General features: G+C 38.2%; 1 protein-coding gene across 1 annotated transcript in view; it reads left to right on the top strand.

Annotated features, from left to right (window-relative positions):
- Positions 1 to 19,689, top strand: part of LOC106068196 (mucin-12-like) — a 30,562-nt gene that overhangs the window by 5,690 nt on the left and 5,183 nt on the right. Inside the window, exons 2-5 of the mRNA XM_056014289.1 lie at positions 2,943 to 14,912; positions 17,541 to 17,656; positions 18,521 to 18,579; positions 18,750 to 18,925. Of these exons, the coding sequence (XP_055870264.1) occupies positions 2,943 to 14,912; positions 17,541 to 17,656; positions 18,521 to 18,579; positions 18,750 to 18,925 (12,321 nt within the window). The remainder of the gene's footprint in view (positions 1 to 2,942; positions 14,913 to 17,540; positions 17,657 to 18,520; positions 18,580 to 18,749; positions 18,926 to 19,689) is intronic.

The raw sequence follows: 19,689 nt of genomic DNA, 5'->3' as shown, positions 1-19,689 counted from the left end.
AACTACACCATCCTCTACTACTACTGGAACTACACCAGCATCTACTACTACTGAAACTACACCAGCATCTACTACTACTAAAACTACACCATCATCTACTACTACTGAAACTACACCATCATCTACTACTACTGAAACTACACCATCATCTACTACTACTAAAACTACACCATCATCTACTAATACTGAAACTACACCATCATCTACTACAACTAAAACTACACCATCATCTACTACTACTGAAACTACACTATCATCTACTACTACTGAAACTACACTATCATCTACTACTACTGAAACTACACCATCATCTACTACTACTGAAACTACACTATCATCTACTACTACTGAAACTACACCATCATCTACTACTACTGAAACTACACTATCATCTACTACTACTGAAACTACACCATCATCCACAACTACTGAAAGTACACCGTCATCTACTACTACTGAAACTACACCAGCATCTACTACTACTGAAACTACACCAGCATCTACTACTACTAAAACTACACTATCATCTACTACTACTGAAACTACACCATCATCTACTACTACTGAAACTACACTAGCATCTACTACTACTGAAACTACACCAGCATCTACTACTACTGAAACTACACCATCATATACTACTACTGAAACTACACCATCATCTACTACTACTGAAACTACACCAGCATCTACTACTACTGAAACTACACCAGCATCTACTACTACTGAAACTACACCATCATCTACTACTACTACTGAAACTACACCAGCATCTACGACTACTGAAACTACACCAGCATCTAATACTACTGAAACTACACCAGCATCTACTACTACTGAAACTACACCATCATTTACTACTACTGAAACTACACCATCATCTACTACTACTGAAACTACACCATCATCTACTACTACTGAAACTACACCATCATCTACTACTACTGAAACTACACCAGCATCTACTACTACTGAAACTACACCAGCGTCTCCTACTACTGAAACTACACCAGCATCTACTACTACTAAAACTACACCATCATCTACTACTACTGAAACTACACCATCATATACTACTACTGAAACTACACTAGCATCTACTACTACTGAAACTACACCAGCATCTACTACTACTGAAACTACACCAGCATCTACTACTACTGAAACTACACTAGCATCTACTACTACTGAAACTACACCAGCATCTACTACTACTGAAACTACACCATCATCTACTACTACTGAAACTACACCGTCATCTACTACAACTGAAACTACACCGGCATCTACTACTAAAGAAACTACACTAGCATCTACTACTACTGAAACTACACCAGCATCTACTACTACTGAAACTACACCAGCATCTACTACTACTGAAACTACATCATCATCTACTACTACTGAAACTACACCGTCATCTACGACTACTGAAACTACACCATCATCTACTACTACTGATACTACACCGTCATCTACGACTACTGAAACTACACCGTCATCTACGACTACTGAAACTACACCATCATCTACTACTACTGATACTACACCGTCATCTACGACTACTGAAACTACACCAGCATCTACGACTACTGAAACTACACCAGCATCTAATACTACTGAAACTACACCAGCATCTACTACTACTGAAACTACAACATCATCTACTACTACTGAAACTACACCAGCATCTACTACTACTGAAACTACACCAGGACCTACTACTACTGAAACTACATCAGCGTCTACTACTACTGAAACTACACCAGCATCTACTACTACTGATACTACACCATCATCTACTACTACTGAAACTACACCAGCATCTACTACTACTGAAACTACACCAGCGTCTCCTACTACTGAAACTACACCAACATCTACGACTACTGAAACTACACCAGCATCTAAAACTACTGAAACTACACTAGCATCGACTACTACTGAAACTACACCAGCATCTACTACTACTGAAACTACACCATCATCTACTACTACTGAAACTACACTAGCATCTACTACTACTGAAACTACACCAGCATCTACTACTACTGAAACTACACCATCATCTACTACTACTGAAACTACACCAGCGTCTCCTACTACTGAAACTACACCAGCATCTACTACTACGAAAACTACACCATCATCTACTACTACTGAAACTACACCATCATATACTACTACTGAAACTACACTAGCATCTACTACTACTGAAACTACACCATCATCTACTACTACTGAAACTACACCAGCATCTACTACTACTGAAACTACACTAGCATTTACTACTACTGAAACTACACCAGCATCTACTACTACTGAAACTACACCATCATCTACTACTACTGAAACTACACCGTCATCTACTACTACTGAAACTACACCGGCATCTACTACTAAAGAAACTACACTAGCATCTACTACTACTGAAACTACACCAGCATCTACTACTACTGAAACTACACCAGCATCTACTACTACTGAAACTACATCATCATCTACTACTACTGAAACTACACCGTCATCTACGACTACTAAAACTACACCATCATCTACTACTACTGATACTACACCGTCATCTACGACTACTGAAACTACACCAGCATCTACGACTACTGAAACTACACCAGCATCTAATACTACTGAAACTACACCAGCATCTACTACTACTGAAACTACACCATCATCTACTACTACTGATACTACACCAGTATCTACTACTACTGAAACTACACCAGCATCTACTACTACTGAAACTACACCATCATCTACTACTACTGAAACTACACCAGCATCTACAACTACTGAAACTACACCAGCGTCTCCTACTACTGAAACTACACCATCATCTACTACTACTGAAAGTACACCATCATCTACTACTACTAAAACTACACCAGCATCTACTACTACTGAAACTACACCAGCGTCTCCTACTACTGAAACTACACCAGCATCTACTACTACTAAAACTACACCATCATCTACTACTACTGAAACTACACCATCATATACTACTACTGAAACTACACAAGCATCTACTACTACTGAAACTACACCATCATCTACTACTACTGAAACTACACCAGCATCTACTACTACTGAAACTACACTAGCATCTACTACTACTGAAACTACACCAGCATCTACTACTACTGAAACTACACCAGCATCTACGACTACTGAAACTACACCAGCATCTAATACTACTGAAACTACACCAGCATCTACTACTACTGAAACTACAACATCATCTACTACTACTGAAACTACACCAGCATCTACTACTACTGAAACTACACCAGCATCTACTACTACTGAAACTACACCAGCGTCTCCTACTACTGAAACTACACCAGCATCTACTACTACTAAAACTACACCATCATCTACTACTACTGAAACTACACCATCATATACTACTACTGAAACTACACTAGCATCTACTACTACTGAAACTACACCAGCATCTACTACTACTGAAACTACACCATCATATACTACTACTGAAACTACACCATCATCTACTACTACTGAAACTACACCAGCATCTACTACTACTGAAACTACACCAGCATCTACTACTACTGAAACTACACCATCATCTACTACTACTACTGAAACTACACCAGCATCTACGACTACTGAAACTACACCAGCATCTAATACTACTGAAACTACACCAGCATCTACTACTACTGAAACTACACCATCATTTACTACTACTGAAACTACACCATCATCTACTACTACTGAAACTACACCATCATCTACTACTACTGAAACTACACCATCATCTACTACTACTGAAACTACACCAGCATCTACTACTACTGAAACTACACCAGCGTCTCCTACTACTGAAACTACACCAGCATCTACTACTACTAAAACTACACCATCATCTACTACTACTGAAACTACACCATCATATACTACTACTGAAACTACACTAGCATCTACTACTACTGAAACTACACCAGCATCTACTACTACTGAAACTACACCAGCATCTACTACTACTGAAACTACACCAGCATCTACTACTACTGAAACTACACCAGCATCTACTACTACTGAAACTACACCATCATCTACTACTACTGAAACTACACCGTCATCTACTACAACTGAAACTACACCGGCATCTACTACTAAAGAAACTACACTAGCATCTACTACTACTGAAACTACACCAGCATCTACTACTACTGAAACTACACCAGCATCTACTACTACTGAAACTACATCATCATCTACTACTACTGAAACTACACCGTCATCTACGACTACTGAAACTACACCATCATCTACTACTACTGATACTACACCGTCATCTACGACTACTGAAACTACACCGTCATCTACGACTACTGAAACTACACCATCATCTACTACTACTGATACTACACCGTCATCTACGACTACTGAAACTACACCAGCATCTACGACTACTGAAACTACACCAGCATCTAATACTACTGAAACTACACCAGCATCTACTACTACTGAAACTACAACATCATCTACTACTACTGAAACTACACCAGCATCTACTACTACTGAAACTACACCAGGACCTACTACTACTGAAACTACATCAGCGTCTACTACTACTGAAACTACACCAGCATCTACTACTACTGATACTACACCATCATCTACTACTACTGAAACTACACCAGCATCTACTACTACTGAAACTACACCAGCGTCTCCTACTACTGAAACTACACCAACATCTACGACTACTGAAACTACACCAGCATCTAAAACTACTGAAACTACACTAGCATCGACTACTACTGAAACTACACCAGCATCTACTACTACTGAAACTACACCATCATCTACTACTACTGAAACTACACTAGCATCTACTACTACTGAAACTACACCAGCATCTACTACTACTGAAACTACACCATCATCTACTACTACTGAAACTACACCAGCGTCTCCTACTACTGAAACTACACCAGCATCTACTACTACGAAAACTACACCATCATCTACTACTACTGAAACTACACCATCATATACTACTACTGAAACTACACTAGCATCTACTACTACTGAAACTACACCATCATCTACTACTACTGAAACTACACCAGCATCTACTACTACTGAAACTACACTAGCATTTACTACTACTGAAACTACACCAGCATCTACTACTACTGAAACTACACCATCATCTACTACTACTGAAACTACACCGTCATCTACTACTACTGAAACTACACCGGCATCTACTACTAAAGAAACTACACTAGCATCTACTACTACTGAAACTACACCAGCATCTACTACTACTGAAACTACACCAGCATCTACTACTACTGAAACTACATCATCATCTACTACTACTGAAACTACACCGTCATCTACGACTACTAAAACTACACCATCATCTACTACTACTGATACTACACCGTCATCTACGACTACTGAAACTACACCAGCATCTACGACTACTGAAACTACACCAGCATCTAATACTACTGAAACTACACCAGCATCTACTACTACTGAAACTACACCATCATCTACTACTACTGATACTACACCAGTATCTACTACTACTGAAACTACACCAGCATCTACTACTACTGAAACTACACCATCATCTACTACTACTGAAACTACACCAGCATCTACAACTACTGAAACTACACCAGCGTCTCCTACTACTGAAACTACACCATCATCTACTACTACTGAAACTACACCATCATCTACTACTACTAAAACTACACCAGCATCTACTACTACTGAAACTACACCAGCGTCTCCTACTACTGAAACTACACCAGCATCTACTACTACTAAAACTACACCATCATCTACTACTACTGAAACTACACCATCATATACTACTACTGAAACTACACTAGCATCTACTACTACTGAAACTACACCATCATCTACTACTACTGAAACTACACCAGCATCTACTACTACTGAAACTACACTAGCATCTACTACTACTGAAACTACACCAGCATCTACTACTACTGAAACTACACCAGCATCTACGACTACTGAAACTACACCAGCATCTAATACTACTGAAACTACACCAGCATCTACTACTACTGAAACTACAACATCATCTACTACTACTGAAACTACACCAGCATCTACTACTACTGAAACTACACCAGCATCTACTACTACTGAAACTACATCAGCGTCTACTACTACTGAAACTACACCATCATCTACTACTACTGAAACTACACCAGCATCTACTACTACTAAAACTACACTAGCATCTACTACTACTGAAACTACATCATCATCTACTACTACTGAAACTACACAAGCATCTTCTACTACTGAAACTACACTAGCATCTACTACTACTGAAACTACACCATCATCTACTACTACTGAAACTACACTAGCATCTACTACTACTAAAACTACACTAGCATCTACTACTACTGAAACTACACCAGCATCTACTACTACTGAAACTACACCATCATATACTACTACTGAAACTACACCATCATCTACTACTACTGAAACTACACCAGCATCTACTACTACTGAAACTACACCAGCATCTACTACTACTGAAACTACACCATCATCTACTACTACTACTGAAACTACACCAGCATCTACGACTACTGAAACTACACCAGCATCTAATACTACTGAAACTACACCAGCATCTACTACTACTGAAACTACACCATCATCTACTACTACTGAAACTACACCATCATCTACTACTACTGAAACTACACCATCATCTACTACTACTGAAACTACACCATCATCTACTACTACTGAAACTACACCAGCATCTACTACTTCTGAAACTACACCAGCGTCTCCTACTACTGAAACTACACCAGCATCTACTACTACTAAAACTACACCATCATCTACTACTACTGAAACTACACCATCATATACTACTACTGAAACTACACTAGCATCTACTACTACTGAAACTACACCATCATCTACTACTACTGAAACTACACCAGCATCTACTACTACTGAAACTACACTAGCATCTACTACTACTGAAACTACACCAGCATCTACTACTACTGAAACTACACCATCATCTACTACTACTGAAACTAAACCGTCATCTACTACTACTGAAACTACACAGGCATCTACTACTAAAGAAACTACACCAGCATCTACTACTACTGAAACTACATCATCATCTACTACTACTGAAACTACACCGTCATCTACGACTACTGAAACTACACCATCATCTACTACTACTGATACTACACCGTCATCTACGACTACTGAAACTACACCATCATCTACTACTACTGATACTACACCGTCATCTACGACTACTGAAACTACACCAGCATCTACGACTACTGAAACTACACCAGCATCTAATACTACTGAAACTACACCAGCATCTACTACTACTGAAACTACACCATCATCTACTACTACTGATACTACACCAGTATCTACTACTACTGAAACTACACCAGCATCTACTACTACTGAAACTACACCATCATCTACTACTACTGAAACTACACCAGCATCTACAACTACTGAAACTACACCAGCGTCTACTACTACTGAAACTACACCAGCATCTACTACTACTGAAACTACACCATCATCTACTACTACTGAAACTACACCATCATATACTACTACTGAAACTACACTAGCATCTACTACTACTGAAACTACACCATCACCTACTACTACTGAAACTACACTAGCATCTACTACTACTGAAACTACACTAGCATCTACTACTACTGAAACTACACCAGCATCTACTACTACTGAAACTACACCAGCATCTACTACTACTGAAACTACATCATCATCTACTACTACTGAAACTACACCGTCATCTACGACTACTGAAACTACACCATCATCTACTACTACTGATACTACACCGTCATCTACGACTACTGAAACTACACCAGCATCTACGACTACTGAAACTACACCAGCATCTAATACTACTGAAACTACACCAGCATCTACTACTACTGAAACTACAACATCATCTACTACTACTGAAACTACACCAGCATCTACTACTACTGAAACTACACCAGCACCTACTACTACTGAAACTACATCAGCGTCTACTACTACTGAAACTACACCAGCATCTACTACTACTGATACTACACCATCATCTACTACTACTGAAACTACACCAGCATCTACTACTACTGAAACTACACCAGCGTCTCCTACTACTGAAACTACACCAACATCTACGACTACTGAAACTACACCAGCATCTAAAACTACTGAAACTACACTAGCATCTACTACTACTGAAACTACACCAGCATCTACTACTACTGAAACTACACCATCATCTACTACTACTGAAACTACACCATCATCTGCTACTACTGAAACTACACTATCATCTACTACTACTGAAACTACACCATCATCCACTACTACTGAAAGTACACCGTCATCTTCTACTACTGAAACAACACTAGCATCTACTACTACTGAAACTACACCATCATCTACTACTACTGAAACTACACTAGCATCTACTACTACTAAAACTACACTAGCATCTACTACTACTGAAACTACACCAGCATCTACTACTACTGAAACTACACCATCATCTACTACTACTGAAACTACACCAGCATCTACTACTACTGAAACTACACCATCATCTACTACTACTACTGAAACTACACCGTCATCTACTACTACTGAAACTACACCATCATCTACTACTACTGAAACTACACTAGCATCTACTACTACTAAAACTACACTAGCATCTACTACTACTGAAACTACACCAGCATCTACTACTACTGAAACTACACCATCATCTACTACTACTGAAACTACACCATCATCTACTACTACTGAAACTACACCAGCATCTACTACTACTGAAACTACACCAGCATCTACAACTACTGAAACTACACCAGCGTCTCCTACTACTGAAACTACACCAGCATCTACTACTACTGAAACTACACCATCATCTACTACTACTGAAACTACACCATCATATACTACTACTGAAACTACACTAGCATCTACTACTACTGAAACTACACCATCATCTACTACTACTGAAACTACACCATCATCTACAACTACTGAAACTACACTAGCATCTACTACTACTGAAACTACACCAGCATCTACTACTACTGAAACTACACCATCATCTACTACTACTGAAACTACACCGTCATCTACTACTACTGAAACTACACCGGCATCTACTAATAAAGAAACTACACTAGCATCTACTACTACTGAAACTACACCAGCATCTACTACTACTGAAACTACACCAGCATCTACTACTACTGAAACTACATCATCATCTACTACTACTGAAACTACACCGTCATCTACGACTACTGAAACTACACCATCATCTACTACTACTGATACTACACCGTCATCTACGACTACTGAAACTACACCAGCATCTACGACTACTGAAACTACACCAGCATCTAATACTACTGAAACTACACCAGCATCTACTACTACTGAAACTACAACATCATCTACTACTACTGAAACTACACCAGCATCTACTACTACTGAAACTACACCAGCGTCTCCTACTACTGAAACTACACCAGCATCTACGACTACTGAAACTACACCAGCATCTAAAACTACTGAAACTACACCATCATCTACTACTACTGAAACTACACCATCATCTACTACTACTCAAACTACACCAGCATCTACTACTACTGAAACTACATCAGCATCTACTACTACTGAAACTACATCAGCGTCTCCTACTACTGAAACTACACCAGCATCTACTACTACTGAAACTACACCATCATCTACGACTACTGAAACTACACCAGCATCTACTACTACTGAAACTACACCATCATCTACTACTACTGAAACTACACCATCATCTACTACTACTGAAACTACACCATCATCAACTACTACTGAAACTACACCAACATCTACTACTACTGAAACTACACCAGCATCTACTACTACTGAAACTACACCAGCATCTACTACTACTGAAACTACACCATCATCTACTACTACTGAAACTACACCATCATCTACTACTACTGAAACTACACCAGCATCTACAACTACTGAAACTACACCAGCGTCTCCTACTACTGAAACTACACCAGCATCTACTACTACTGAAACTACACCATCATCTACTACTACTGAAACTACACCATCATATACTACTACTGAAACTACACTAGCATCTACTACTACTGAAACTACACCATCACCTACTACTACTGAAACTACACTAGCATCTACTACTACTGAAACTACACTAGCATCTACTACTACTGAAACTACACCAGCATCTACTACTACTGAAACTACACCAGCATCTACTACTACTGAAACTACATCATCATCTACTACTACTGAAACTACACCGTCATCTACGACTACTGAAACTACACCATCATCTACTACTACTGATACTACACCGTCATCTACGACTACTGAAACTACACCAGCATCTACGACTACTGAAACTACACCAGCATCTAATACTACTGAAACTACACCAGCATCTACTACTACTGAAACTACAACATCATCTACTACTACTGAAACTACACCAGCATCTACTACTACTGAAACTACACCAGCACCTACTACTACTGAAACTACATCAGCGTCTACTACTACTGAAACTACACCAGCATCTACTACTACTGATACTACACCATCATCTACTACTACTGAAACTACACCAGCATCTACTACTACTGAAACTACACCAGCGTCTCCTACTACTGAATTTACACCAACATCTACGACTACTGAAACTACACCAGCATCTAAAACTACTGAAACTACACTAGCATCTACTACTACTGAAACTACACCAGCATCTACTACTACTGAAACTACACCATCATCTACTACTACTGAAACTACACCATCATCTGCTACTACTGAAACTACACTATCATCTACTACTACTGAAACTACACCATCATCCACTACTACTGAAAGTACACCGTCATCTTCTACTACTGAAACTACACTAGCATCTACTACTACTGAAACTACACCATCATCTACTACTACTGAAACTACACTAGCATCTACTACTACTAAAACTACACTAGCATCTACTACTACTGAAACTACACCAGCATCTACTACTACTGAAACTACACCATCATCTACTACTACTGAAACTACACCATCATCTACTACTACTGAAACTACACCATCATCTACTACTACTACTGAAACTACACCGTCATCTACTACTACTGAAACTACACCATCATCTACTACTACTGAAACTACACTAGCATCTACTACTACTAAAACTACACTAGCATCTACTACTACTGAAACTACACCAGCATCTACTACTACTGAATCTACACCATCATCTACTACTACTGAAACTACACCATCATCTACTACTACTGAAACTACACCAGCATCTACTACTACTGAAACTACACCAGCATCTACAACTACTGAAACTACACCAGCGTCTCCTACTACTGAAACTACACCAGCATCTACTACTACTGAAACTACACCATCATCTACTACTACTGAAACTACACCATCATCTACTACTACTGAAACTACACCATCATCTACTACTACTGAAACTACACCAGCATCTACAACTACTGAAACTACACCAGCGTCTCCTACTACTGAAACTACACCAGCATCTACTACTACTGAAACTACACCATCATCTACTACTACTGAAACTACACCATCATATACTACTACTGAAACTACACTAGCATCTACTACTACTGAAACTACACCATCACCTACTACTACTGAAACTACACTAGCATCTACTACTACTGAAACTACACTAGCATCTACTACTACTGAAACTACACCAGCATCTACTACTACTGAAACTACACCAGCATCTACTACTACTGAAACTACATCATCATCTACTACTACTGAAACTACACCGTCATCTACGACTACTGAAACTACACCATCATCTACTACTACTGATACTACACCGTCATCTACGACTACTGAAACTACACCAGCATCTACGACTACTGAAACTACACCAGCATCTAATACTACTGAAACTACACCAGCATCTACTACTACTGAAACTACAACATCATCTACTACTACTGAAACTACACCAGCATCTACTACTACTGAAACTACACCAGCACCTACTACTACTGAAACTACATCAGCGTCTACTACTACTGAAACTACACCAGCATCTACTACTACTGATACTACACCATCATCTACTACTACTGAAACTACACCAGCATCTACTACTACTGAAACTACACCAGCGTCTCCTACTACTGAATTTACACCAACATCTACGACTACTGAAACTACACCAGCATCTAAAACTACTGAAACTACACTAGCATCTACTACTACTGAAACTACACCAGCATCTACTACTACTGAAACTACACCATCATCTACTACTACTGAAACTACACCATCATCTGCTACTACTGAAACTACACTATCATCTACTACTACTGAAACTACACCATCATCCACTACTACTGAAAGTACACCGTCATCTTCTACTACTGAAACTACACTAGCATCTACTACTACTGAAACTACACCATCATCTACTACTACTGAAACTACACTAGCATCTACTACTACTAAAACTACACTAGCATCTACTACTACTGAAACTACACCAGCATCTACTACTACTGAAACTACACCATCATCTACTACTACTGAAACTACACCATCATCTACTACTACTGAAACTACACCATCATCTACTACTACTACTGAAACTACACCGTCATCTACTACTACTGAAACTACACCATCATCTACTACTACTGAAACTACACTAGCATCTACTACTACTAAAACTACACTAGCATCTACTACTACTGAAACTACACCAGCATCTACTACTACTGAATCTACACCATCATCTACTACTACTGAAACTACACCATCATCTACTACTACTGAAACTACACCAGCATCTACTACTACTGAAACTACACCAGCATCTACAACTACTGAAACTACACCAGCGTCTCCTACTACTGAAACTACACCAGCATCTACTACTACTGAAACTACACCATCATCTACTACTACTGAAACTACACCATCATATACTACTACTGAAACTACACTAGCATCTACTACTACTGAAACTACACCATCATCTACTACTACTGAAACTACACCATCATCTACAACTACTGAAACTACACTAGCATCTACTACTACTGAAACTACACCAGCATCTACTACTACTGAAACTACACCATCATCTACTACTACTGAAACTACACCGTCATCTACTACTACTGAAACTACACCGGCATCTACTAATAAAGAAACTACACTAGCATCTACTACTACTGAAACTACACCAGCATCTACTACTACTGAAACTACACCAGCATCTACTACTACTGAAACTACATCATCATCTACTACTACTGAAACTACACCGTCATCTACGACTACTGAAACTACACCATCATCTACTACTACTGATACTACACCGTCATCTACGACTACTGAAACTACACCAGCATCTACGACTACTGAAACTACACCAGCATCTAATACTACTGAAACTACACCAGCATCTACTACTACTGAAACTACAACATCATCTACTACTACTGAAACTACACCAGCATCTACTACTACTGAAACTACACCAGCGTCTCCTACTACTGAAACTACACCAGCATCTACGACTACTGAAACTACACCAGCATCTAAAACTACTGAAACTACACCATCATCTACTACTACTGAAACTACACCATCATCTACTACTACTCAAACTACACCAGCATCTACTACTACTGAAACTACATCAGCATCTACTACTACTGAAACTACATCAGCGTCTCCTACTACTGAAACTACACCAGCATCTACTACTACTGAAACTACACCATCATCTACGACTACTGAAACTACACCAGCATCTACTACTACTGAAACTACACCATCATCTACTACTACTGAAACTACACCATCATCTACTACTACTGAAACTACACCATCATCAACTACTACTGAAACTACACCAACATCTACTACTACTGAAACTACACCAGCATCTACTACTACTGAAACTACACCAGCATCTACTACTACTGAAACTACACCATCATCTACTACTACTGAAACTACACCATCATCTACTACTACTGAAACTACACTATCATCTACTACTACTGAAACTACACCAGCATCTACTACTACTGAAACTACACTAGCATCTACTACTACTGAAACTACACCAGCATTTACTACTACTGAAACTACACCGGCATCTACGACTACTGAAACTACATCATCATCTTCTAATAGTGAAACAACATCGGCATATACTACTACTAAAACTACATTAGCATCTACAACTACACCGAAAACTACTATCTCAACAACTACTTCAAAAACTACTAGTTCTACAAGTACACCAACAACTACTAGTTCTACAACTGCACTAACAACTACTAGTTCTACAACTACACCAACAACTACTATTTCTACAACTACACCAACTACTACTAGTTCTACAACTACACTAACAACTACTACCTCAACATCTCCACCAGCATCTACTGGTTCTACAACCTCACTGACATCTACAAGCTCTACTAAAGCCACACCAACAACTACTACTACTGAAACGAGACTAGCATCTACTACTAATGATACTACACCAGCATCTAATAATTCTGATCGCACAAAAATCTCTACTAGTTTTGAAACTAAAACACCTACTGCTTCTTTTTCTACACCAGCATCTCTAGCTACACGAACTTTTTTTACAAATACACAACATATTTTTCCCACTACGAATACGAAGAAAGATTTTACTTGGAGTGAAAGGAATTACGGTATGTTTTTTTTGTATTATTGTTTTAATTAATTTATATGTGTACATTACATACAAATTGCCTGAAGTGGTAATGGATGTAAGCACTCCACTACCTATAAAATGCTTCCAAATGGCATGCGTCTCAAATAACCTCTGACAACCAGTCCAACTCCTGGCCTTCACGTGTGGCTCAGTTATTGAGTCCGGCGGAACTGTTCTCCCAAACAGTAGATGGGGCAAAGACGAGTAACTGGCGCGTTAACCAGTAAGCTTCGAGCCATCGCACTTTATTGTAAAGAAGGAGGTCAGAATACTGTGAGTCTCCATTGCGTTGAGAATTCTTTAAACTGAAGATGGCAGAGGGCTTTTGACAAGATACTGTTAAAAATCTTGACCTCAACAATTTCGGCCGGAAATGTTTAGACACAAAGCGCTGGTGTATTATGTAGTGAAACCTAAGAATTTCTTGGTTTATTTTGCGCCAAAGAATTGTAGTAGCTCCTTTATTTTCTCCTGTCATACTTCTGGCTTCATCAGTTGCTATTGAAACGATTTTATTAATATTGATTGCATTATCTTCAAAGTATTTTTGCATGCCATTAGCTGTACCTTCTCCTCTAGTTTGTCACGAGAGCGGTAGAAATCCTAGAAGTTTTTCTTTTGGATCTTGGGAAGATATATATGGGACAAAAAGTTTAACTTGTACCGTGTCTTTTATGTCGCAAGGCTCATCTATAGCAAGTGATAAGGCAGAAGAAAGTTGAATATTTTCCACCTGCAAATACGTTACATTTAAAGACATGGGGGCGGAGTGCGCTGAAAAGCGAGTACAAGTGGCTGAGAGATAGAATCGAATCATAACGATTTTTAAATGTTTTTATTTTCAATAAAGTAAATAATATTTGCGCATAGAACTAAAGAGCCGCAACTGAAAATACAAAGAGCCACATGTGGCTCGCGAGCTGCATGTTGCCGACCCCTGACCTAGGAGAAAACCTCTGTTGCCTTGCTGCTATACCCAGTCATAGGAAAGGATTCGGGAGTCAACACTTTGGAAAAATCAGGAGCTGGCGACCCTTAGACAGTTTGCAGCACCCAGTGCTAAACCCTGGCAGAACCTGCGACGCCGCGGACCCCAAACTGTATTGGCACTGCCGTTCCTTTGTATACATTAGCTGCGTGGAGAGGAGGGAACTGATGTGTGGGCGACATCGTTCCGACCACTGCTAATGCCCTGGCATTCATCTCATTTCCATGAGATGATCCATATATATATATATATATATATATATATATATATATATATATATATATATATATATATATATATATATATATATATATATATATATATATATATATATATATATATGTGGAATATATATATAAAGAGAGAGAGAGAGAGAGAGAAAGAGAGAGAGATAGAGAGAGTGAGATAGAGATAGATAGATAGACTGACAGTGGTTGGATTGAAATGTCACCATGGATTGCTGACAATATCATTTCTGGAGGTTCTACATCAACTTTTTTGGGTGTAGCATTTGCCATGATCATTACGAGAACCTTGCCCTGCACGTGCAAGGGGGCCGATTTTGAGTTTGTGTTTCCACACAAACTGTCTTTGTAGCCTTGTTTTATTTTAGGCTTTGAATGAGACATTGGCCCTTTACAAAAAAAGGTAGATCAATTAGATAATCATTCAATAACATCATTTAGGATAGGTTCACATTTAGCTTCACCTTCAACTAGCCCTTACTCTGTTGGACCGTTGGAGCACCACACAAGATCTGTCAACCATCTTTCTCTATTCCTCATGTCCTTTGCCTTTTATAGAGTTTCATTCACTGAACAGGCCTGATGTTGTCTCTCCATCGCTTTATATGTCTTCCTCTCATCTTCTTCCTGGTACTGTTCCTTTAAGGAAGGTCTTTGCGAGCCCTAAGGACCTTATGATGTGGCTATAGAATTTTAGAGTTTTTGACAGTAGTTAGTAGGTCATCTTGGGGTCCAATTTGATGTATTAATCATATTTCTAATATCTTCATTCGTGATGCGGTCTTTGTAAGTGACACCTAGGATTTAACTATATCTATCAGTTCATTGAATACATATGAATATTAGCAATATAATAATAATAAAATGAATAAATCTCCGTATCCTGTGGTATCAGGTCGTTAGTCGAACTAACAATACGACAGTATCGGCAACACTTTTGACACAATCACGTCTCTTCTTTTTGTATCGACGGAGATAAGGTTGTAGTTGTTGATAGTTTGTAGTTCATAGTTTCTGATATTTTTTTTGGAAATATTGAAACCTGCCTTTTTACCTGCCTTAGAGCCACTTAAAGGAACTCTACGGGGGCCGATTTTGAGTTTGTGTTTCCACACAAACTGTCTCTGTAACCTTGTTTGAGTTTTTATCTTTTGACCACCTTCCACCTTTAAAAAAAAATGGGCTATTAACTCTTTCTCTCCTAACGGACGATACCAGCGTTGATTCCACCAGAATGTGGTAAATAATTACGGAGAGAAAGAGTTAATAAGAAATTTAAAAAAAATAGAATATACTTTAATATTCCTTTGTACGTATATTAGTCAGATCAAATCTAATTTAACTTCTTTTCTTCTCTCCTTTCTTCTATTAGCACTGAGTACAGTGGAAACAAATTTTACACTAAAGTTCAACGAAACTTTTCATGAAAACTTAAGGCGAAAGGATTCAGAAGAGTTTAAAGTAGCAGCCAGTAAATATAAAGCTATGGTTAGACCTTTTTTCTTTTCTCTTATATTTAATGTTTCGAGCAAAAGTACTTTAAAAAGAGTTCAATAAACTTATCGTGTTAACAAATTTCTCAACTATGGGGCCAATTTTTCACAAAGCATCTTGGGGATCCGAGCTTAAATCTGAAAGGTCGCATTCTAGGTTTTGAGTTGATATTTTTTGGCTATATTATGTAATTCTATACCTTTAGTTTGTTGTCTTCTATAAGCTAAATTGCCCTCCATAAAAAATCTTTGTTCTCTAAACAACTATATTGTCATTTATAAAAGATAGTCTTTATTAATGTAGAATTGTTCTATACAAAAGTACATTCATCTGTTTTTTTTTTTTAAATAACCAAAATAGTAACAATTATTTGTTTTAATGTTTGTATATGTTTATGTGAGAAGCGTGGTCGAGAGGCTAAGTACGCTTGAACTTGGCTACCTATGAAGGGGTCTTGAGGTTTGACACCTGACTCGATCAGAGTTGTGTTTACTGAGAGCCTACAGGCAGCACGAAAAACCTTCTCCCAGATAGGAAAATTACCTCCCCCCTCTGGTCCACAAAGGAGATAGCGCTCTGAACATTTTTCTATAAGCGTTAAACTAGATCTTTATAAAGGCTATTATATTGTGATATAATTACATATCATTTTTCAAAGAAGACAAGTATATTGTTTTTCAAAATAATGTTTTTACAAAAAAGCAAAACTAAATTTGACATTCGTAGGTACCATAGCATTGAATCTATTGCGAAGAATAAGATCTATTTGTCTTGCTGGATTTGTTTTCCAATATAATTTTTTATTTCACTTATAATAAGCTGCAAATAATATTTTATTTATTATTTCTCTTTTTTTAGCTAGAATTACCATTCCAGAATTTGCCGAATTTTAAAGGAATTGAAATTCTCAAGTTTACGTAAGTCTAAAATTTGCAATTTAGAGCTAAACAGCTAGCAATGCAAAGATTACATATAACAAGACCCAGTTCTGAAAACCAGAAACCATTTGTTTTTCTTTGAAGTTACTCACCATATATTTTGTGTGTATATTTAATTATTTCAAAGGTCATTTCTTTGTTATCAACAGACCAGGAAGTATCAACGTGGACAGCAATGTCCAACTGCATGTCTATGACATCACAAACGCTATTAACAGTTCTCAAATTGAGGCCGGTTTGCATAAAGTAAAAGAAGAGATGCTAACTCTTCCTTTGATAGACAGGGACTTCCTGAACACTGGGTTTGAGAACCAAATAAAGACAGGTGAAGAAGAAGTTACGTTTTCCAGACTTTATTTACGAAACTAATATCAAGTGACTCTGGATAGAATTTTTACACGTTATATTTCCCACTTCCTATTCTCGTATCAAGTTGAAACTTTGCACAATTATTCATTGTCGATGACAACACATGAATCAATGAAAACATGAACCAACTATTCAATTAGTCGAAATTAATTAATTTTGCTTTATAAAGAAAATGTAGGCCTACTAAGCTAAGCAGTATCAGGAAAAAGAATAATAGGCAGACAGAAAAAGAGATGGGAAGACAACATAAAAGAATAAACGAGCCTGCAATTGAAAGAGGTTCTATCCAAGACAGAGAGGAATGGAGAAAGACGGTCGACAGATCTTGCATGGTGCCCCAACGGTCCAACAGACTAAAGGATAGGTGAAGGGTGAAATTTCACTAAATATAAGATTGTTTTTTTTTTAAAGTATTTTTACATATTTAACTTGTTTTCTACGATCATCATGGAAACCTTCTCCCATATACACCCTCCATGGCGGCGTCTCATGCCCTTGTACTCAGCATACAAAATACTAACGCTAAACTACAGTTACCAAAGTCCATGAGTGTTTTAAGGTTATCTCCCCATCTCCAATAAATTAGTTTAAAAAGAAAAACTAAAGAAAATCGACAGTCACTTAATTCCATACACCCCTTACCACCCCCCCCCATCCCGAAAAAAATGCTGTCTACGCACATGGAACTGAGCAAGATGTAAAATCACGTAAAGGCGCTAT

This window comes from Biomphalaria glabrata, chromosome 16, assembly GCF_947242115.1.
Source record: "Biomphalaria glabrata chromosome 16, xgBioGlab47.1, whole genome shotgun sequence".
Classification (NCBI taxonomy): domain Eukaryota; kingdom Metazoa; phylum Mollusca; class Gastropoda; family Planorbidae; genus Biomphalaria; species Biomphalaria glabrata.
Note: the sequence above shows the minus strand (reverse complement) of the source record. Positions and strands in the feature narration are given on the sequence as shown.